This window comes from Trichomycterus rosablanca, chromosome 3 (genome assembly GCF_030014385.1).
Source record: "Trichomycterus rosablanca isolate fTriRos1 chromosome 3, fTriRos1.hap1, whole genome shotgun sequence".
NCBI classification, from domain to species: Eukaryota; Metazoa; Chordata; class Actinopteri; order Siluriformes; family Trichomycteridae; genus Trichomycterus; species Trichomycterus rosablanca.
The window spans coordinates 44,167,020-44,191,244 of NC_085990.1; the positions used below are offsets into that span (position 1 = coordinate 44,167,020).

At 37.4% G+C, this 24,225-nt stretch overlaps 1 protein-coding gene and 1 long non-coding RNA gene across 6 annotated transcripts in view; one reads left to right on the top strand and one right to left on the bottom strand.

Annotated features, from left to right (window-relative positions):
* Positions 1-20,493, top strand: tcea3 (transcription elongation factor A (SII), 3). Of its 5 annotated transcripts, XM_062991345.1 has the most exons (26): positions 1-216; positions 1,544-1,606; positions 1,707-1,812; positions 1,925-2,033; positions 2,181-2,318; positions 2,406-2,501; positions 2,617-2,754; positions 2,842-2,937; positions 5,129-5,236; positions 5,341-5,445; positions 5,626-5,727; positions 8,174-8,311; positions 10,031-10,162; positions 10,261-10,323; positions 12,460-12,519; positions 12,675-12,740; positions 13,147-13,209; positions 13,447-13,509; positions 13,626-13,688; positions 14,719-14,796; positions 15,270-15,439; positions 15,566-15,621; positions 16,294-16,449; positions 18,416-18,562; positions 18,857-18,928; positions 19,483-20,493. In XM_062991345.1, exons 1-26 carry the CDS (start codon positions 148-150, stop codon positions 19,489-19,491), a joined length of 2,466 nt encoding a protein of 821 aa, XP_062847415.1. In that variant the 5' UTR covers positions 1-147; the 3' UTR covers positions 19,492-20,493. The 5 variants fall into 5 exon arrangements, with proteins under 5 accessions (XP_062847415.1, XP_062847416.1, XP_062847418.1 ...); XM_062991346.1 differs by lacking the exon at positions 10,261-10,323; XM_062991348.1 differs by lacking the exon at positions 8,174-8,311 and having other exon boundaries at positions 2-216.
* LOC134309913 (uncharacterized) overlaps positions 9,992-24,225 on the bottom strand; it is a 25,501-nt gene continuing 11,267 nt past the window's right edge. The window contains exons 2-4 of the long non-coding RNA XR_010011237.1: positions 21,910-22,043; positions 21,759-21,829; positions 9,992-10,095 (exon numbers count right to left, since the gene is read on the bottom strand). This is a non-coding gene — a long non-coding RNA (uncharacterized LOC134309913). The remainder of the gene's footprint in view (positions 10,096-21,758; positions 21,830-21,909; positions 22,044-24,225) is intronic.

Below are 24,225 nucleotides of genomic sequence, written 5' to 3' on the forward strand. Positions count from 1 at the left end.
GGTGCAGAAACAAACTCAAGTGCGAACCAAACTTCATACATTGCATACACTTGCATTGTGTACATAAAACTGTTGAGACTCTGTTTACTCTTATACTGGAAGTACAAGATTTACCTCACTGTATCCTCTTATACTCATGCGTACACAATGACGCGGGAAGAGGACCTGATACGGATCGCCAAAAAGCTAGACAAGATGGTGTCTAAAAATAACATGGTGAGCTGTTTACTTTACGGCCTGCTTTACCTCGTTTGTTTGTTTCTTGCACCAATTCCACAGGTTTCTAGTAAATGTTTGTTATTGTGTAGATCTTTGTTTGTTTTGGATATGTCTAATGCATGTGCATATTGCTGTTACTGTAATACTGTTATAGTTCTGGGTCACTGTTGGAGGTGCACTAGTCCAAAAGGCGCACATATTGAACAGGTGTGCAGTGAAGGACTAGCATACAGCTGTTACTAATACTTAATCTGCTGTACAACACACAAGACTGCAGCTGTGAAACAGGAATTAGCTTTTACATTTGTTGTTGTTGCTGTTGTTACAAAGGTCCTTCTTTAGTAGAGCTATTAGCAGTCCTCTCAGTTGAGAGCATTTTCAGTTGTGGAAATTTATCTTTTTTAATGAATGAAAATACTAAATTTGTATGAATTATTTACCTAACAATAATATAAAATAAAATAGTAAAATGTTGAATATGCTATACCTTTTGCACATGCCACAATTATTGGGAGTTTAACTATCACCCCCATTTCTGGGACATGCATCTGTACATTTACATTTTCGGCATTTAGCAGACGCTCTTATCCAGAGTGACTTACAGAAGTTCTTCCATAGTAAACATTACCTTACTCTAGTTTAAGTAAACAACAGTCCAAGAACACAAATCTATTCAAACTCTGTTAGAACCAAAGTTAGTGTTAGTAAGTTTTTTTTTCTTCAAGAAATAAATAAGAGTGTTAGAACAAGTCAGCTTAAGTGCTTAGTAAAGAGGTGATGAAGGTTTTTAAAGTTTTTTAAAGACAGCAAGAGACTCAGATGTTCGGACAGACAAGGGAAGTTCGTTTCACCACTTGGGTGCAAGTACAGAGAAGAGCCTTGATGCTCGTCTTCCTCGAGTTCTGGGTGGAGGATCAAGGCGAGCGAGAATAGTGGCACGGAGGTTGCGTGGTACAGAGCGAGGTTTGATTAGACCTTGAAGGTAGCTTGGGGCTGGTCCATTTTTGGCTTTGTAGGCGAGCATCAGTGTTTTAAACTGTCTGCGGTACAGATCTGTATACTATTTACAATGTATTAAGCATTATGAAGACTATCATCATCATATCAAGACAATGGCAATCACAGACTATTTAGCAGGCAAAAATTCCACTTGCAAAACTGCAACAAATACTATCCTCAGTTATCAGCTGATTAAAAAAAGGTTATGTAACAGTGGCAAACATGATTCTGTCCCATCTTTTTTGAGTGTGTTGCAGGCATTCAGTTGTAAATGTGGTCATATGAGACAACTGAGTATAAGTTCACCCGTCTGTCTGTTTTGCAGGAAGGTGCTGTTGATTTATTGAAAGAATTGCAAAACTTCAACATGACACTTAAATTGCTTCAGGTAAGGTTATCCCCTTTTTAATCACCAAAGGTATCTGAAGAATAGCTCATTAAGTGCATTGTAAATAAATGGCTTTGTATTTTAAATATTTTCAACACAGGAAACAAGAATTGGTATGTCTGTCAACAGAATAAAAAAGCACTGTACAAACGAAGATGTTGTCTCCATTGCTAAAATTCTTATTAAAAACTGGAAGAGGCTTTTGGGTAAGGTCTTGGTACTTGCTGTTTATTATTTGTTGAATAGATGTTTTAGTGAAATAAAGATTATGCTGGATATATTACTAACACTAATAATGTATTATACTGCAATTGTTAGAATCTAGCCATTCTCAAAAGGCTGAAACACTAAAGGAGATCAAAAATGGGAGTGGTGCTTGTAAGGAAACATTATCATCTAGCGGATCTTCACCAGATAGAGAGTCATGGTAAGCCTTTTATAAAGCAAAAAATCTTCAGGAATTACTTAATAAATACGTCAAAAAAGTATATTATGATACAAATTTCATCAGCTGTCTGAACTGAAAATAAAGCAAGAGAATATATTAATAAATCTAACCTGTTTGTCTTGTCAGCCCAAACTCTGGCCTTAACTCTAACATGAAACCTGCCGATAAAGACAGAAAAGGAAAAGGAGAAGTCATGTTAAAGAAAGAAAGACAAGAAAGTGATTACCAAAAAGAGAAACACCTCAGTAATCATACAACAGACAGGTGAGATCGTGTTCTGTATGTGTAGCTACTGAATTAGTGAAACAGTAAAACTGAGTAATGACAGTTGAGTATGAATTCTTTCTTTAGGAGGAATGTTTTGGAATCCACAGTTTCTTCTTCACCTTCATCCATCCATTCTTCTCCCCCTCCCAAGTGTCCATCTGTGGAAGCAAAGAAAGAAAGGTTAGGGCAAGTGCATGTGCTCAGAGAATTTGATGTGTGGTGTAGGAACAGAGAGAATTGGGGTGCAGCTCTTCAGATGTATCTATCTATAAATCTAACCTGTTTGTCTTGTCAGCCCAAATTCTGGCTTTAACTCCAACTTGAAACCTGCCGATAAAGACAGAAAAGAAAAAGGAGAAGCCATGCTAAAGAAAGAAAGACAAGAAAGTGATTACCAAAAAGAGAAACACCTCAGTAATCATACAACAGACAGGTGAGATCATGTTCTGTATGTGTAGCTACTGAAGTAGTGAAACAGTAAAATTGAATAATGAATTTTAAGTATGAATTCTTTCTTTAGGAGGAATGTTTTGGAATCCACAGTTTCTTCTTTACCGTCATCCATCCATTCTTCTCCTCCTCCCAAGTGTCCATCTGTGGAAGCAAAGAAAGAAAGGTTAGGGCAAGTGCACATGCTCAGAGAAGTTGATGTGTGGTGTAGGAACAGAGAGAATTGCGGTGCAGCTCCTCCTCCTGTTATTAGTTTGAGAGGACTGTAAAATCTTGTTAGGTATCTGTTTAGGAATGATTAGTTGATCCATTTTTATTCAAGTGTTTATTATTTTTATTGCTTTAGGGAACTTTCATCATGATGCATGGATGCAATTTTAGCATTTTTTGTATTTAATTGTGACATATATTTACACATATAATATTTAGATCTATTTATGTACTGAATGCCCTTTATTTATCAGAGTATACACCGATCAGCCATATCATTAAACCACCTCCTTGTTTCTACACTCAGTCCATTTTATCAGCTCCACTTACCACATAGAAGCACTTCGAAGTTCTACAATTACTGACTGTAGTCCATCTGTTTCTCTGCATACCTTTTTAGACTGCTTTCACCCTGTTCTTCAATGGTCAGGACCCCCACAGAGCAGGTATTATTTAGGTGGTGGATCATTCTCAGCACTGCAGTGACACTGACATGGTGGTGGTGTGTTAGTGTGTGTTGTGCTGGTATGAGTGGATCAGACACAGCAGCACTGCTGGAGTTTTTAAATTCCGTGTCCACTCACTGTCCACTCTATTAGACACTCCTACCTAGTTGGTCCACCATGTAGATGTAAACTCAGAGACGATCGCTCATCTATTACTGCTGTTTGAGTTGGTCATCTTCTAGACCTTCATCAGTGGTCACAGGACGCTGCCTACAGGGTGCTGTTGGCTGGATATATTTTGGTTGGTGGACTATTCTCAGTCCAGCAGTGACATTGAGGTGTTTAAAAACTCCATCAGCATTGCTGTGTTTTATCCACTCATATCAGCACAACACACACTAACACACCACCACCATGTCATTGTCACTGCAGTGCTGAGAATGACCCACCACCCAAATAATACCTGCTCTGTGGTGGTCCTGGGAGAGTCCTGACCATTGAAGAACAGCATGAAAGGGGGCTAACAAAGCATGCAGAGGAACAGATGGACTACGGTTAGTAATTGTAGAACTACAAAGTGCTCCTATATAGTAAGTGAAGCCGATAAAATGGACAGTGAGTGTAGAAACAAGAAGGTGGTTTTAATGTTATGGCTGATCAGTGTATTTAAATAAATACATCTATTTTAATATGTAAAAGTATAAAGTTAAAACACATTTTCTGTATTTTTAAATGATGAATGGAATTATATAAAAACAACTGAACAGCGTTTAAATGCAAGTTACAGCAATCAGGGTTTAATGTGGTTGACAGACACATGTATGACTAGAATACACTAGCTGTCATGGAAATGTTTATACACACCTGGTCAAATTCCATGTTTTTTTATTGTCTATGTGTTATGACATCCTCTACAGGAAACATTCTGGGACAAATATAGCATTTTGGTGCACCATGTGCAGAATTGAGTTCCATGTAGAGAATGGAACTTCTTCTCATGGCATTTGATCAGTGGTGTCCAAACGTTTGCATAAACTTATTCATAATCAAGACACATGAATTAACCATGTAAAAAAAAAAAATCCAATATATTCAATTACCCGATAACATTTTGCTGAGCTGTGACGTACACATGCCCCCTCAGACACGTGTGCAGTAGCCAACTGCATCTTTTCACCTGCACGAGGCAAGTTCATATGTGGATCAGCTTGGTGTAAGTAGAGCCACACCATGATCCTCATTATCCTTCGTCTCTGTGCAGACGCCATCCATCAGCCAGCAGAGGTAATTGCATCAGTTATGAGGAATTCCCTCCGCCACCCCCCTTGAACGACAGCCAATCATGTAGGCGCCCAGCTTGCCGGATGGCAGAGCTGTTTTGAACCAACAAGTTCGAGAATATCAGCTGTGGTGTGACAGCATGTTAACTTCAATTATAATTGGAAATGCAGGATTAATGTATTAGGTATAAATAGTTGAGTCCTCTTGGGTGGCTGATTGTTGCACAGCACAGAATTAAAATCTTCCATTTAAATAGAGACTCAGATACAAACACCTAATATCTATTATTCCACATGAATATTTTTTATGGTTTGAATGATATGTTTAAGGAGACCTTGACGCAGTTACATCCTTTTTATTAGTCCAGTTAGGGTCTCAATGTGTGTTTTTGAGGTGTTGAACACAAAATTAATTACACAGGCAAGAAGTACCTGTTCCTCAGACTCCTCCTTTCCCTCTTCATCTTCACCGTCCTCTTCCTGCTCACATCCGTATTCCGAAACACCAGACTGAAGTGAAGAAAGACAGGTCAGCATTAGTCGTTTGGTGGCATAATGTGCATGGTTTAATCAGTATAGCTGATGTGGGGCCTATTTTGTTTACTCTTTATAAAAAGTAACACTTATTTTTAGGAAGGAGGCACCACCAAAAACAACTCCTACCCCAGCCCAACATTCTGACTCTCATCATTCCTCTCCTCCTGCTAAAAGGCCATCAATAGAGGCACATAAAGAGAGGTCAGATGGTTCTGCATGCTGTCAGAGATTGATGTCTGTATTTGATTTGTATTACATATAAATGTATCATTAACCTTAACAGTTATATACAACAATAATACTATAAGTTGGTTATGTCTGTTTTTATTACTCAATAGCAATATTACATAACAGAATCATACTATATATTTTTGCATGTAGGAAAAAGACTCCAGATCCAAATGCCCCAGCTTTACCTTCACCTCTACACCTGTATTCTCCTCCTCCTGAGAAACCATCTGCTTCAGAGATGAAGAAACAAAGGTCAGGGCTCGTCTGGAATGATATACTATTATCTAACAACTTGGGCCAACTTCACATGCAAAAACATTAATCATTACCTTCTGGTACATATGTGTACATCATTTTGCAGGATGTGTTTAATTATTGACCATGGTGTATCTATTTTTAGCAGTCCTCGTCTGATATTATTAAAATTCTCTCCTTAGGCTTTCTGTAACACGTATTTTATTTTTATCTACACTAGCATCAATGAAATGTTAGGAAGTCTTTTGGAGCGGAGTCTTTTGGAGTCTTTGTATTTAAATCTTTAACAACCACAATTCTCTAGTACTTTAAATCGATTTGTAACCTTCGAAAAGGTCAGTCTTATTTTGTCAGTGTCATAGAAATAAGGTTTTTATAATTCACAGTAAAAAGATACACTCACTTACTCACGTTCTTAACCGCTTATTCAATCAGGGTCGCGAGCGGATTCTGGAGCCTATCCCAGCTTTTCAAAGAGCGCAAGGCACACAGTAACACCCTGGACATTGTGCCAGTCCATCGCAGGGCAGACACATACACACACACATTTACACACCCACTGACTTATAGGGCAATTCAGTATCTCCAATTAACCTGACTGCATGTTTTTGGACTGTGGGAGGAAAGCGGAGCTCCCGGAGGAAACCCACGCAGACACGGGGAGAACATGCAAACTACACACAGAAAGGACCCGGACCGCCCCACCTGGGGATCGAACCCGGGAGGCAACAGTGCTACCCACTGAGCCACCGTGCCGCCCTAAAATGAAACAATTTAATTACATTTTATAATTAATACAAGCAACATGAATAAAGTAAGAAGCTAATAATGTATTTAAAAAATGCAGCCCTGTTATTTTGGCTTTGTATTTATGTAACATTCTTACTTAATTCTTAGAAGTAATTCATTTTGGTAATCTACTCTGTAGCCTAGCGGTTAAGGTACTGGACTAGTAATCGAAAAGTTGCCGGTTCAAGCCCCACCACTGCCAGGTTGCCACTGTTGGGCCCTTGAGCAAGACCCTTAACCCTCAATTGCTCAGACTGTATACTGTCACAGTACTGCAAGTCGCTTTGGATAAAAGTGTCTGTAAATGTAAATACTCTGCTCTGGGCTTGGTTTAATCATTTCGGTGAAGACATCTCAATGTCCACAATAATCAATCAATAATTGTCTGTTGTGAAGCTCTTTACAGTGTATCTTTTTCTTAGGGTTCTATATTTTGTAACATATTAATAAGTATTTTTTTTTTATTTATAGCAAGGCTCTTAACATGTAAGAGTGTTGAAGCCTAATAAATAAAGCACTGTAAATATCATTGGTCAGAGGGCATGGGTGTGCACCCTTTGGTCAGGAATTTGGTTGTAGCAGATCTCGTGTTTCTACTGTTTTGACCTTGAGAAACACATTTGGTACATACAGTGTTAGTTTTTGGCTTAAAGGTTTTATACTGTTAATTTTACTATTGTTTTTACTCACAGTTCATTACTATTTGTCTTTATCAAGTTATTAGAATAAATACTGAAACACATCAGAACTCCTTAATCTTATTACATAACAAAATCTGTTTCCAAAAATAATAAATCAGACTAATGTAGCTGTTTTTAGTTGTTTCTATACTTATTAGAACAGTTGTTTTAATTTTTATTTTGTTCAAACTACTATTGCTTACATGTTTGGTCTATCGCAAAATCTTGTATTCGACTTGATTTTACTGTCATATACACCGACCAGGCATAACATTATGACCACTGACAGGTGAAGTGAATAACACTGATTATCTCTTCATCACGGCACCTGTTAGTAGGTTGGATATATTAGGCAGCAGGTGAACATTTTATCCTTAAAACTGATGTGTTAGAAGCAGGAAAATGGGCAAGCCTTGAGTGAGTTTGACAAGGGCCAAATTGTGATGGCTAGACGACTGGGTCAGAGCATCTCCAAAACTGCAGCTCTTGTGGGGTGTTCCCGGTCTGCATTGGTCAGTATCTATCAAAAGTGGTCCAAGGAAGGAACAGTGGTAAACCGGTGACAGGGTCATGGGCGGCCAAGGCACATTGATGCACTTGGGGAGCGAAGGCTGGCCCGTGTGGTCCGATCCAACAGACGAGCTACTGTAGCTCAGATTGCTGAAGAAGTTAATGCTGGTTCTGATAGAAAGGTGTCAGAATACACAGAGCATCACAGTTTTGTTGCATATGGGGCAGCAAAAGGAAGACCAACACAATATTAGGAAGGTGGTCATAATGTTATGCCTCAACGTGTAGTTCACAACTCAATAGTACAGTTTATATCTCACATGCTGATCAAAGTAAAATTCACAAAACCCTATGCTAAATCTAAACTAAACCGGACTGAATTAAACCTAAAGTTTGTGGTTTGCAGTGGATTTTGTAGATTATGCAATTGGAACTTGTTTATTTTAGTTTATTTTGTTGTTTAGAAAGGAGACTAAAGATCCTGATGTTTCTTCATCGTCTTTTCCTCTCCATCTTCATCCACCTGCTTCTGTTAAACGACCCTCATTAGATATGAAGAAAGACAAAGTCAAAGAAAAGGACAAAGAAAAGGACAAAGAGAGGTCAGGAGTAAATTACTTACAATTGATTTTTACGTTTGTACTTCATACATTCCTTAGAATTAGTCTTCAATAAGCGAACAATTATTTGGGATTGGGACGTTAATTCTCCTGAACATTATTTAAATGACAAAAGAAGAAAGAAAAGATTTTAATGTTTTAAGTGACTTAAATGTATCATACACCGATTAGGCATAACATTATGACCACCCTCCTAATATTGTGTTGGTCCCCCTTTTGCTGCCAAAACAGCCCTACAACTGTGATGCACTGTGTATTCTAACATCTTTCTATCAGAACCAGCATTAACTTCTCCAGCAATCTGAGCTACAGTAGCTCATCTGTTGGATCGGACCACACAGGCCAGCCTTCGCTCCCCACGTGCATCAATGAGCTTTGGCCGCCCATGACCCTGTCACCGGTTTACCACTGTTCCTTCCTTGGACCACTTTTGATAGATACTGACCACTGCAGACCGGGAACACCCCACAAGAGCTGCAGTTTTGGAAATGATCTGACCCAGTCGTCTAGCCACCACAATTTGGGCCCTTTATGTGTAACAGAATGCCTAAAGAGAGAACACGTGGCCCAAACTCGCTCGAATCCTTAGGCTTGCTCATTTTTCCTGCTTCTAACACTTCAGCTTTGAGGATAAAATGTTCACTTGCTGCCTAATATATCCCACCCACTAACAGGTGCCATGATGAAGAGATAATCAGTGTTATTCACCTAACCTGTCAGTGGTCATGTTATGCCTGGTCGGTGTATATATATATTAACAAATTTAGAATTTGATGCCAGCAACACACTAAAAAACAGTTTGGACAGAATTATTTACCACTGTTACTTCACCATTCCTATTAATTACATTTTTTGAATCCACTGGGAACTTTGAAAACGAATTGATGGCCATTCTTGGAATTTTTGTTCATTCTTGCTTAATACAGAACTCAACAGACAATGATTGCCATAGCATAATTCTCATGTTCATGATTAACCATTTGTGATAGGAGACAGATCTGGACAGCAGGCAGGCCAGTCGAGCACACGTACTCTGTGTCTATAAATCCACACTGTTGTAGTGTCTGCTATTGTCTTGCTGATATAACTATAGACTTCCTGGGAAATTAGAGTAGAGAGTTTAAGGCTGCATTTCTTGATGCTGTGACGGACTGTGTGAAGTGACAATGTTTTTCCAAAGTATGCCAGAGCACAGAAGCATGACAGTTTCACCTCTGTCCCAGCTTTGTAGCAGGTATTAATAAAATAAAATATAAAACATATGTTCTTTATACATTTGTCATAAAAAGGGTTAGAGAGAATCTCTTTAGATAATTTCTCAACTTTGCCTGAAATAGGTTTTGTACAAAGCAGCAGAACTATTCCTAAAATAATAAATCAGGTTTATGTAAGGTGGTGTACCCAACTTACCATAATAATCACAGTAAAAAAATGTATATTGTAAGCTAGGTTGTATTTTTTTTTCTTATTTATAAGAACAGATGTTTTATTTATTTCATATTACAGCTTTCAGGCTGTTATTGCTTGCCTCCCTGGTCTACTTTATCATAAGGACTCACCAGCACCATATTATTGCACATTGCAATATTTACCAAATAAATATTGGTCAGATTCATTTTTCTTGCAGCAGTAATAAACCTGAATGACTTTTAGTGGTTTCCAGTGACTGTATTTTTATCAATAATTAATTTTGTTGTACAGGAAGGTGATTGTGGATCCTAATGCACCTCTTCCTCCTCTTCCTTTCCATCTTCATCCACCCATGTCTGGAAAACGTCCATCATTAGATATGAAGAAAGACAAAGACAAACAAATAGAAAAGGAAAAAGAAAGGTCAGGAGTGAATTAAGTGAATCAGCATGTCTGAAAGACAAATAGGATCCATATTTTGTTTAACAGCATAATTTCTATTTGCCCAATAAAAATGACAGAAAAGACACAGCAGCTGTAAAACGAGTGAAACAGCAGCAGATATCTGAACACAAGGAAGACAGGTCTGCAGCATGTGACTGAGTAGTTTTTTGAGTAGTTAATGTAATAACCCTTACCGTATTGTCTACTAATACGAACTAGTACCCCCCCCCCCCCCCAGTGAAAAAAAGTGTACTTAAATGTACTTAAAATATACTAAGATTTGTCTAAGTATACTATAAATAAACTAGCAAATGTCTGTACTTATTTCAAACACGTTAAAAATATATTGTCATACGTAAACTTTTATCATACTTTTCAAAACTTATCAAAAAGTATAAATACATTACCATGAAATATACTTTTAGTTAAATTTAAGTTTTATTTAATTTAATATAACTCTCATATACTTGTTTTCAAATACATGTTTAGTATATTTTTGCAAAGTATATTAAACAACTGCTGTAGTAATTCACTTAAAGTACACTTTTAATACATTATACAAAGGTTTAATTAAGTGCATTTTTTTAAGTTACTTCCATGGTGAATTTAAGTATACTAATCTTCAGTATGCTACAGTGCACTAAAGTGTATTATTGACACGCTAATGATCAATACACTTAAAGAGTGCTAATTATACTTTAATTGTACAAAAATAATACAAAAGATCAACTTTAATTTTATTCTCTAAACTGTACTAAATTGAATGTGTATTTGTAATAATGTGTATTTAACTCCATGTTTCACATACACTTAAAGTGAAATTAAAGCACACTTCACAACTGCACAATCAGTATCCCAAGTGCACTTGGAGTACATTAAAATATATATTATAAAAAAACTTTAAATATATTTATTTTAGAGTAAAACTATACTTCCACTTTCTGTCTTTCTAAACCTGATTCTAGCAATATATTTATCAGTATATTTATTTATGAGCACTGTAATGACATACAGTATGTAGTAATACCAACCTTATGTAGGTATACTTATAATGATACTTTTAATAAATACATTACCATGAAGTATACTTTTAGTTAAAATTAAGTTTCATTAAATTTAACTTCTCAAATACTTGTTTTCATAATAGATGTTTGGTATATTTTTGCAAAGAATGTTAAACAATTTGTATTTTTTAACATGAAGTTACTTATTGGTACAATAGTTAAACATTTATAGTATTTTTGTTATTTTAAAATATAATAATTTTAAAAATATTTCAGCATTCTTTAATTCTAATATGGAAAATAAATTAATCATATTAAAGGACATATTCAGGTACTTTTTAATACTATGTTATGTATTTTTACTTTGCATGTAATGAATGGATTTCACATGATGTTGTAATTATACTTGCAAAGAATTCACTACATAAATATTCATTGAGCGTACTTGCATTCCAAGTGTATTGTAAAGGGACTAGAACTCACAATAAAGCATTAACAACAAACATCTTTACATGTCAAGTCATAAGGAATCCACAAGGTAGGTATTACTACACCTGTGTTTATAGCGCTGCGGTGGTGCAGCATAACACATAAGAACTGACCATGTCAAAGTCATGCGTTCAAACCTCGAGTCTGCTAAAAGTCTCAACACCACCTCAAAACATAAAAAAAATAACGATCCCTAATGGTTGATGGTTACAGTTCAGAGGTCAGTGCATGGCTGTGAAGTTTTGCTATGAACTACAAAGAATCAGGTCTAGAAAGACAGGAAGTGGAAGTACATTTTTACTCTAAAATAAATGTATTTAAAGTATTTTTATATATATTTTTATTGTACTCTAAGTGCACTTGAAATACTGATTAAGTGTGCTTCAATTTCACTTTAAGTGTATGTGAAACATGGAATTAAATACTCATGCAGTAGTATACTTAAGTTGAATTAAATATACTTAAAATAGTCTCAATTTAGTACAGTTTGGTACACTTAATACAATTAAAGTTGAGCTTTTGTATTATTTTGTACAACTAAAGTATATTGAGTACAAAAATAGTTGTTCCATTTTAGCACTCTTTAAGTGTATTGATCATTAGTGTGACAATAATACACTTTAGTGCACTTTAGCATATTGAAGATTAGTATACTTAAGTATACTTTTTTTTCACCAGGGCTGGTATGAAGTGTGTTTTGTTTATTTTGTTTGAGAATGGATGTAGTGATGATAAATGTTTATTCTACTTCAAAATGCTGAAATAATGCTTCTTTGTCATCAGAAATCTGGGGGACAGTAGTAAAGCATCAAAAAAGCACATTACAGACGTAAAGAAAGAGAGGTTGGAAATAAATGTGTATTATTTTCAATTAAAGAAAGAGGGCAGCATCAGTGCATGGATTCATTTGGGTACTTTAGGTAGTTGGTTGTGAAGTTTGCTCGACATTATTTTTCTGAGTAAATTAATTGTATAAAATGTTTTCTCATTTTTTACAGAAAGGACTCAACAGATTGCAAGCTGCCGTCTACTAAAAAACAAAGCAATGATTCCAAGAGGGAAAGGTCTGATCAGGGATTACAATTAAAATATTGCATTGGGATTGTTTGTTTATTAGGATTTTAACGCCATGTTTTTTCATTACACAAGGTTTATCAGTTCACAAAGTTTATATCAAACACAGTCATGGACAATTTAGTGTCTCCAATTCACCTCACTTGCATGTCTTTGGACTGTGGGAGGAAACCGGAGCACCCGGAGTAAACCCACGCAGACACGGGGAGAACATGCAAACTCCACACAGAAAGGACCTGGACCGCCCCAACTGGGGATCGAACCCAGGACCTTCTTGGTGTGAGGCGACAGTGCTACCCACTTAGCCACTGTGCCACCCGTATTGGGATTAAATTAACTAATTAATTAAATTATTTTGAAATTTTACTGGACAATAAACCACTTCTCTTTCTTCAGGATAAACTCAACTGATCATAAATCTGTCCAGAAACTACAATCAAGTGATTTAAAACCTCAGAGGTATAGTATTACCCTCTTGCTTTTTGGCTACTGGTTTAGTAATTGTCAGCTGTTTAAAGCAGACAAGGTTGTTGAAATTAGTTCACTAATTTCAAGCAACAGTGTATTTTGTTTAAATTAGATTAAAACAAGTGTGACATGTGGATTAAATTATTTCTTTATAAAGATCTTCAATTTCAGGTTTTTACTGGTAAAGAAACCCAATTTCAGTATTTTTTTCTCTTTTTGTCTCTCTAGAAAAGAATCCACTGATTCTAAAAATGTCCAGAAACAACAATCAAGTGAAGTAAAACCTGAGAGGTATAGGATTAGCCTTTTGCTCTTTGGGTACTGGTTTGGGTACTGGTTTGGTTATTTCAGCTGCTTGCAACAGATGATGTTGGTTAGGAGTAATCTAATACATACTGTTTCTTCAGAAGGGACTCGATTAACTCTAAACCTGTCAGCTCACCACCAGCAAAGAAGCTCTCAAGTGAAAGGCAAGACAAACACAATTACACTGTTACTAAATTTAGTTATGTTTTAAGATACACCGATGAGGCATAACATTATGATCCTAATATTGTGTTGGTCCCCCTTTTGCTGTCAAAATAGCCCTACAACTGTGATGCACTGTGTATTCTGACACCTCTATCAGAACCAGCATTAACTTCTTCAGCAATTTGAGCTACAGTAGCTCTTCTGTTGGATCACACCACACAGGCCAGCCTTCGCTCCCCAAGTGCATCAATGAGCCTTGGCCGCCCATGACCCTGTCGCCGGTTTACCACTGTTCCTTCCTTGGACCACTTTTGATAGATACTGACCACTGCAGACCGGGAACACCCCACAAGAGCTGCAGTTTTGGAGATGCTCTGACCCAGTCGTCTAGCCATCACAATTTGGCCCTTGTCAGACTTGCTCAAATCCTTACGCTTGCCCATTGTTCCTGCTTCTAACACATCAACTTTGAGGATAAAATGTTCACTTGCTGCCTAATATATCCCACCCACTAACAGGTGCCATGATAAACAGTGTTATTCACTTCACCTGTCAGTGGTCATACTGTTATGCTTTGTCGGTGTATACATGTTTATTTTGTTTACTTACAAAATATATTAAAACTACTGATATACATTTAAATTAATTAAAAGGGAAGTCCTGTTTGGCTGTTTTTAACATCAGGAAAGTCTTTGCCAGAGCTTAGAAATACATGATTCTAAGTCGAATTATGGAAAAAAAGCTAGAGAAACTACCAATGAGATCACTGTGTCTGTATCAAGCAGATGGACAACTCTTCCCTATAAACTGAGGTCTAGAATTAATCAATAAAAATATAGTCTGGGCAATATAGTCAGGTTCTTCCATATTTAATACAGTTGTCTGACATCATTGGCCAATTAAGTTCTTTGAGAAAACATAATGCATTTAAGGCTTTGGTATTACATTGTTTTATCTACTAAAATTACAAAATAGACAAATATAAATGTTTCTGTGCAATAAATCACAAATATATATACTGTTTTCTAGGAGGGATTCTCATGGAACAAAGTTGGCTATCTCTGGAGCACCACAGAGAACGATGTCAACAGACAGCAATGATGGACGGTACTTTTTTTTCCTTCTATGCTGTGCTAATTTCTGGTCACTTAATGGAAATATTTTATGCATGTATTACCAATATTTTTTACTCCTAATATTTCTTTCAAAGGTTTTTTTTCAGTACAGAAGTGGTTGTTTCATTTGTTATTTTGACCCTAGTGTGTGTTTCTGATATGTAAGGCATCATCTAACTGTCTTCTTGGCATTTTTTGCATTTTGTCTTTATGCTTATAGCCAGCTATAGATTTATTGGTTATATTTTTGTGTTTGGTTTATCTTGCTTAGGTTTATGGGCTTCCTGTTAACATTTAAACTTGGAAAATCTTAGTTGAGGGTTTACTTGGTTTTTAACCACCAAGCTTATCTAAGTGTAATATATTAGAGAAACTACAGTGTGAGAACAAGAGTCCTGCTTAATTGTCATACTTAAAACTTAATTGTCATGTGCTTCATAATGTTGCATTCTGTGTACAATACAGCAAAAATAGACCTGAGACTCCCAAGACTCCCACCACACCCTCCACTCCCACTACCCCTATGTCCCCCACATTCAGCTCTGCTGGTGGTCCCCTGGCCCCTTGTCTGCTCACAGGAGACTCTGTCAGAGACAAGTGTATTGAAATGCTGTCTGCTGCATTACGCACAGATGGTAAGTGGAAATGAAAAACACTGTAAAATTGTTTACATCTATACAGTGTCAGTACTTAGTATATTAAGAATATTAAATAAGCACTAAAAATATCCTATTTTTCTTATTTAATTATTTTTTTTACAGATAACTACAAGGAATATGGGACAAACTGTGATGCCATGGCAGCTGAAATTGAGGATCATATCTTTTCTTATTTTTATAGACTATATGACTATATTTATTAACACATTTTTCATATATACTTTATGCATTTTTTTTCTGAGGAGGGTATATTGCTGCTCACGCCTCCAACCTGGGCGCAGCCCTTAACGGAACTCTTTTCCACCCATGCACTCTGCACAGGCGCCTCTATCCGCCAATCAGAGTCCTTACATAGCATTTAAAGACTCTGCCCACATATTCCATTCATTCTCTCCCTGAAGGCACTGCAAATTATGCTTGCTAGATGGCGCCCAGCCGACCAGTGGAAACACCGAGTTTCGAACCGAGGTGCTTGCGGAATATCCCACTGCACCACCTGGGCGCCCATAACACATATTATTAAAGCTTTGTAAGTGCAATTTTTTGGCCCAAGTTGTTGATTATAGCAACACAAAACCATTAATAGTCATATGAAGCCATTCTGGATATAGTATGATCTCAGTGTTGTGGGGAAATAGCCAGTTTTTATTTTGTTCTATTACAGTAAAACACACTTACACTTCAGTCATACTGGATTTTACTCTAATGGATTTTTATGTAATTAATAGTGCTAATAGTGAATAATATCAACTTATATCTATATTTGTCAGAGTGAAATGAAGTGGAACAGTTAAAGTAAATTTGCCTCCTTAATTACCCTCATTGCCTCACATATCTACCAGGAGATTAAAGCCACAGATATGAAATATAAAAACAGAGTACGGAGCCGCATCAGCAACCTGAAAGATCCTAAGAATCCAAATTTACGCAGGAATGTCCTGGGAGGAGCCATTGAGCTGAGCCGTATTGCCACCATGACCGCTGAGGTAGGATGCACAAAGAAAAAGTCTCACTGAAAGACTTACATGCACTGCATTTTGCTGGGTGTATATCACTGTAAGACATTGTAGGGGGTCTGGGTCACACATATGTTACACATACGTTTTGTACATATGCTAAACACTCAACACCTTGTGGTTGTGAGTAAAAACAGTAGTTGTAACTCATTTTAACATGCACTTTTAAATCACATTTATTTACCTAAGATATTTTTGTTACTGTGCTTTTAAGAACGCTATAAATAAAGTATTTTCTGACCGGCTGACACTTCATGCTTAAGCCTAAATACATTGTGCCACCTTCTGGCACACTGTGCATGTGTGGATAAGCCATTAACAGTTAAAAAAAAAAATTAATTTAATTATTTTGTTTGTATACAATAGTAACGATCATTTTTAAACCAGTACATAAAAAGTTTGAGACACAGCATTGTTTTGATTGCTGGCTGAAGCTGGGTTTTTCTCTGCTTTGTGTGCAGCCTAATACAGCAGGTCTTGAATGTTATTATTATTGTTTATTAGGATTTTAACGTCATGTTTTACACACTTTGGTTACATTCATGACAGAAACAGTAGTTACTCGTTACACTAGATTCATCAGTACACAATTTAATGACAAACACAGTCACAGACAAGTTTGTGTCTCCAATTAACCTCACTTGCATGTCTGTGGACTGTGGGAGGAAACCGGAGCTCCCGGGGGGATTAGTGAATAGACACTCACAATGTTCTTGTGCACAGAATTGGCCAGTTACTATTGGTGCAGCTTAAGCTACTGATACCAGTGTTAGTGCAGTGACATTCTGCATACTGGTTGGGAATCTTGTACTGAATATTTGAGACTTCACAGGTATGCAATTATTTTAAAAAGTTGTGTATTGTGCCCAGGTGTATTGTGCGCTAGCACACCAGAACCGAGTTTCTGAACTCCTCGGTTCGAAACTCGGTGTTGCTACCGGTCGGCTGGGCGCCATTTGGCGGGCATAATTGGCAGTGCCTGCAGCAGATACTATTTGCTTTCTAGACTAGGGATGTAACGATACACTCTACCCACGATATGATTCGATTCACGATACTGGGTTCACGATACGTTTTTTCCCAATTTTTTTTTAATTGAAGACAAATGATGACAAAGTTTCCTTTTATTATTTCTCCTAAAAAAAGAAAATAAAATCCTGTACTTGTGATTATCTTTTATTTATCTAAATAATGAATGCTCTTTTATTTCTGAGGTAGGCACAAACTATGCAAAACAATTTTGAATTAAGCCCAATTTGGCTGAAAAACCCCGAATTTGGCAACCAGGCGTAAGGCGCCAGTGACGTCATCAAGGCGAGGTGTATAGCCCCAGCGCCCTCTACTGTTTAAAGTGAACATCGATTCTTGACTTTACATGTCAAATCGATTTGAATCGTGGAATTTTTGAATTGGTTATTAACTGTATTGTGGTAAATCGTTACATCCCTATTAAAGACACATAATTAATGTTCATATTTATGAACTTTTAGAAGCAATTGGACAATGCTTGGGTTAAAAGTTTAATGTCAGGTCCAATATACAAACCTTATTTTCAAAACAAGGTAAGAATGTATATGAAATGCTAAAAACAGAAAGCAGTAATTGTTAAAAGTAAAACTCAATGTTTGATATTTAAGTATAACCTATTTAAAATGTAATGTCTGCAACAAATACCAAAGCTGTGGGGATTTATATTTCTATTTTAAACATTGTCTATTAAAACACAGATGAAAAAAAACATCTAAATGTGAGTCCTCTTATTTTTTTCATTTTGGAGAATTTATTACCTAGTTCATCATATTTCATATGTTTTTTATTCATATTTAGCACTGCTTTATCCTGTTTAGAGTAAAAAACATACCCAATCATGTCTGTGTGGTTAGCATACTTTACCATTTGTTTACTGACTCAAATTTGAAATATGTTTGTGATGCAGGAAATGGCCAGTGATGAGCTGAAGCAGCTAAGAAATGTTATGACCCAGGAAGCCATACGTGAGCATCAGATGGCAAAGACTGGTGGAACAACCACTGACCTCCTGCAATGCCCCAAATGCAAGAAAAAGAACTGCACATACAACCAGGTGATACTACATTTTCAGTAGTAGTGATTAATGCTTTTTAAACCCTTATGCACACTGATGTGTTACTGAATGAATGATCACTATTGCATTGGCTCAGTCCTATTATTAATACATTATTTTTGAGGGGGCCTGGACTTGACACTTTTTCGGACACACTATAAAGCAACTTCTATATGTTATATTTTTATCTTTAAATCTTATAAACAGTATTTATTATGCAATAATAGTGATCAGTCTTAGATATTGTTTTTGGTATTGCAAATGCATTTTAATACGCATAATAAATATTCACAGGTGCAAACTCGGAGTGCTGATGAGCCCATGACCACATTTGTGCTGTGCAATGAATGTGGAAACCGCTGGAAGGTAAGCAGCTTTAATATTACAAAATATAGGGATTATTCAGTTTGCTTTGATATTAGCATTCACTACTAAAGTTTAGTTTCATATGGAAAGCATAAAGGATTCTGCAAAAAAAATAGTAAATCTCAGGGAACAATTATTCTTATTCTTCTGTGCAAAAGTTAGCAAGTTTCTGGTCCACTGCAAGTTGGATGCAAGCTGGATTTATGACCTACCTGCTGTTTTAATGCCTTACCAGCAGATGTCACCTGACCAATAAAGTATTATGTTTATGTGACTGGCGACATCTGCAAGCTGAGTCGTACAATTATAAATCACTTCTGTAGAATTTTACAGCCGAATAGCTTTTCTTTCATAGACATGCTGTAGAATCTCAAAACCCAGATGCAGACAAATCTGTCATTAAATAATCTTTTAAAGCTAATGTTTGAATAAAATGATCTAGTCCTGTTAAGATACGTAGTTATTGCTCCTTTAATAATCAAGTCGTTGTATTGTTATATTAAACGTCTATTCTATATAAAATTTCTATTGTTTATCTTTTTTTTGTATTTCAGTTTTGCTGATCTTCAAGAGTTTATTCTTCACCAGTGCTTCCCAGACCAGTCATCGGGCCCATCGTTACAGTCCAGTTACAACAACAGTTCTACCAAACTAAAAATTTTAAATATAGGGAATACCTGTGTTTTAGGTGTGTAGGAGGCATGTGGAGAGCAACGTGTAAACTAGATTGGGGGACAGGCCTCGATTAAGAAACAACTAAAGCGCCCCATCCTTTTTTTTAACTTAGTAAATGCTTTAGAAGTGTGTAATCTTTTAAAAGCTTAATGACCCATAATATATATATTTTTAAAACCTGTATTGTTGCCGCTCAGGTGGCGCAGCGGTAAAATACACTAGCACACCAGAGCTGGGATTTCGAATACATCGTATCGAATCTCAGCTCTGCCATCTGACTGGGCTGGGTGGCTAAATGAACAATGTTTGGCTGTTGTTCATCCAGGGAGGGAGCCGGATAGGGACCTCATAACTGATGCAATTACGACCTCTGCTGGCTGATTGATGGTGTCTGCACAGAGTAGAGGAACAATGCGTTGATCAGGGTGTGGCTCTCCGTGCACAAGGCTGATCCGCATATGAACTTGCCTTCGTGCAGGTGAAAAGATGCAGTCGGCTACTGCTTACATGTCGGAGGGGGTGTGTGTCAGTTCGCTCTCCTCAATCGGGGCAGGGGTCAGCACCAGTGGAGAGAAAGCATAACGCAATTGGGTAAAAATTGGACAGGGAAAAAAATGCATTAACACAGGTGCAAAATTGAATACAAAATTTAATTATTGCAGAAGGGATTGCCTTTAATTAGTCATGTTGTTTGTTTTTTTGTTGTTTTTTTTTTTTTTTACTGCATGAATCAAACATTAAATTTAATCTAAAATTTTCAAGCTCACTTTAAATACATTTATAGTAAAGATTTCACATTTTAATTGTCTTGGACCTGATCACAATAAAAATGTGCAATTACTAAACAAAGAAGCAGAATATTTACATCAATAAAAATGCTACATGAATAAAAAAAATTTCACTGTCATTTCAATGTGTGAAAGATATTGTAAAAAAAAAAAACAATATCTATATCATCATTATGTAATAACATAATAACATATAATGACAGATTACATAATCCTTTTTAGGCTAAAGGCAAAACCACATGTGATGAGTCCATTCATTGTAACCATGGGCCCTTAATGACGCAGACAAGAGGTAATAATGCCCATGACTCTATATTTAGGTCTTAATAAGCACCATGCTCTCTGGCTTTTTTTTATTCTTTGAACACTTACAAAACACTTGGCTTGGTGTGGAATTATCTTTTTTTAGTACTAGAATAACAGATCTTGCAAGATTTAAGATGAATATGGAATACGTAATCGGCAGGGAGATTACAAATATAACATGGAAGATTTTTCTTTTTACTGCACTTAGTTAATATTACCCTAATTTGGATTTTAAGGACTACTTTTAGTGATTGTACATGTAAGCTTTTACACTGATCAGCCATAACATTAAAACCACCTCCTTGTTTCTACACACACTGTCCATTTTATCAGCTCCACTTACCATATAAAAGCACTTTGTAGTTCTACAATTACTGACTGTAGTCCATCTGTTTCTCTACATACTTTTTTAATCATCTTTTACTCTGTTCTTCAATGGTCAGGACTCTCCCAGGACCACTACAGAGTAGGCATTATTTGGGTGGTGTATCATTCTCAGCACTGCAGTGACACTGACATGGTGGTGTGTTAGTGTGTGTTGTGCTGGTATGAGTGGATAAGACACAGCAATGATGCTGGAGTTTTTAAAACACCTCACTGTCACTGCTGGACTGAGAAAAGTCCACCAACCAAAAATATCCAGCAGCGTCCTGTGACCACTGATGAAGGTCTAGAAGATGACCAACTCAAACAGCAGCAATAGATGAGTGATCGATTTTACATCTACAAGGTGAACCAACTAGGTAGGAGTGTCTAATAGAGTGGACAGTGAGTGGACACGGTATTTAAAAACTCTAGCAGTGCTACTGTCTGATCCACTCATACCAGCACAACACACACTAACACACCACCACCATGTCATTGTCACTGCAGTGCTGAGAATAACCCACCACCTAAATAATACCTGCTCTGTCGTGGTCCTGTGGGGGGTCCTGACCATTGAAGAACAGGGTGAAAGCAGACTAACAAGTGTGTAGGGCCCTTCCCCATCCTTGCCATATATGGATCCAGTGTTGATAACTTGCAAAGTAACTGGAAACAGACAATGAACTGAAACATACCTTTAGTCTATGCCAGAACTATCTCACAAGTGTAAGGGGCTGGTGTTTAGCAAGACGGGATCCCCACACATCTGCAAGAAAGATGCCAACAGAACAGACGGGGAACTATCTGAACATACTGGCTCAGCTATGAATGAGCGGAACCCCTTACCCTTCCACTGGTGCATCCTGTGCAGAAAGTGGTTCCACTCCAGAAACCATATGTGGCAGTGCTACTGGGGCAATCTGCTTTCCCAGTGCGTCTCTTTGCGAAGCCATAAAACACTGCAAGATCTGGGGCAATTCCTAAAAAGGAAAACGAATGATGACATCCCATTGTCTCTTCAAGCAACCAAAACTTGCCCTAGCTAAGTTTATTAATCTCAAATAAGCTAGTATTAATAAATTATATATATATATATATATATATATATATATATATATATATATATATATATATATATATATATATATATATATATATATGTATATATATACATACATACAGTACATACATACAGTGTATCACAAAAGTGAGTACACCCCTCACATTTCTGCAGATATTTAAGTATATCTTTTCATGGGACAACACTGACAAAATGACACTTTGACACAATGAAAAGTAGTCTGTGTGCAGCTTATATAACAGTGTAAATTTATTCTTCCCTCAAAATAACTCAATATACAGCCATTAATGTCTAAACCACCGGCAACAAAAGTGAGTACACCCCTTAGTGAAAGTTCCTGAAGTGTCAATATTTTGTGTGGCCACCATTATTTCCCAGAACTGCCTTAACTCTCCTGGGCATGGAGTTTACCAGAGCTTCACAAGTTGCCACTGGAATGCTTTTCCACTCCTCCATGACGACATCACGGAGCTGGCGGATATTCGAGACTTTGCGCTCCTCCACCTTCCGCTTGAGGATGCCCCAAAGATGTTCTATTGGGATTAGGTCTGGAGACATGCTTGGCCAGTCCATCACCTTTACCCTCAGCCTCTTCAATAAAGCAGTGGTCGTCTTAGAGGTGTGTTTGGGGTCATTATCATGCTGAAACACTGCCCTGCGACCCAGTTTCCGGAGGGAGGGGATCATGCTCTGCTTCAGTATTTCACAGTACATATTGGAGTTCATGTGTCCCTCAATAAAATGTAACTCCCCAACACCTGCTGCACTCATGCAGCCCCAGACCATGGCATTCCCACCACCATGCTTGACTGTAGGCATGACACACTTATCTTTGTACTCCTCACCTGATTGCCGCCACACATGCTTGAGACCATCTGAACCAAACAAATTAATCTTGGTCTCATCAGACCATAGGACATGGTTCCAGTAATCCATGTCCTTTGTTGACATGTCTTCAGCAAACTGTTTGCGGGCTTTCTTGTGTAGAGACTTCAGAAAAGGCTTCCTTCTGGGGTGACAGCCATGCAGACCAATTTGATGTAGTGTGCGGCGTATGGTCTGAGCACTGACAGGCTGACCCCCCACCTTTTCAATCTCTGCAGCAATGCTGACAGCACTCCTGCGCCTATCTTTCAAAGACAGCAGTTGGATGTGACGCTGAGCACGTGCACTCAGCTTCTTTGGACGACCAACGCGAGGTCTGTTCTGAGTGGACCCTGCTCTTTTAAAACGCTGGATGATCTTGGCCACTGTGCTGCAGCTCAGTTTCAGGGTGTTGGCAATCTTCTTGTAGCCTTGAGCATCTTCATGTAGCGCAACAATTCGTGTTTTAAGATCCTCAGAGAGTTCTTTGCCATGAGGTTCCATGTTGGAACTTTCAGTGACCAGTATGAGAGAGTGTGAGAGCTGTACTACTAAATTGAACACACCTGCTCCCTATGCACACCTGAGACCTAGTAACACTAACAAATCACATGACATTTTGGAGGAAAAATGACAAGCAGTGCTCAATTTGGACATTTAGGGGTGTAGTCTCTTAGGGGTGTACTCACTTTTGTTGCCGGTGGTTTAGACATTAATGGCTGTATATTGAGTTATTTTGAGGGAAGAATAAATTTACACTGTTATATAAGCTGCACACAGACTACTTTTCATTGTGTCAAAGTGTCATTTTGTCAGTGTTGTCCCATGAAAAGATATACTTAAATATCTGCAGAAATGTGAGGGGTGTACTCACTTTTGTGATACACTGTATATACATATGTACACACTGATCAGCCATAACACTGAAACCACCTCCTTGTTTCTACACTCACTGTTCATTTTATCAGTTCCACTTACCATATAGGAGCACATATTGTAGAACTTGTAGTTCTACAATTACTGACTGTAGTCCATCTGTTTCTCTACATACCTTTTTAACCTGCTTTCACCCTGTTCTTCAATGGTCAGGACCCCCACAGGACCAAAACAGAGCAGGTATTATTTGGGTGGTGGATCATTCTCAGCCCTGCAGTGACACTGACATGGTGGTGGTGTGTTAGTGTGTGTTGTGCTGTTATGAGCGGGTCAGACACAGC

Bases quoted from the DNA above. Each gene is read 5' to 3' on its own strand.
- tcea3 (XM_062991345.1), top strand. From the start codon at position 148: ATGACGCGGGAAGAGGACCTGATACGGATCGCCAAAAAGCTAGACAAG. The intron at 5,446-5,625 runs GTCAGATGGTTC...TTTTGCATGTAG, and splicing joins ATAGAGGCACATAAAGAGAG to GAAAAAGACTCCAGATCCAA. The intron at 13,510-13,625 runs GTATAGGATTAG...CTGTTTCTTCAG, and splicing joins AGTGAAGTAAAACCTGAGAG to AAGGGACTCGATTAACTCTA.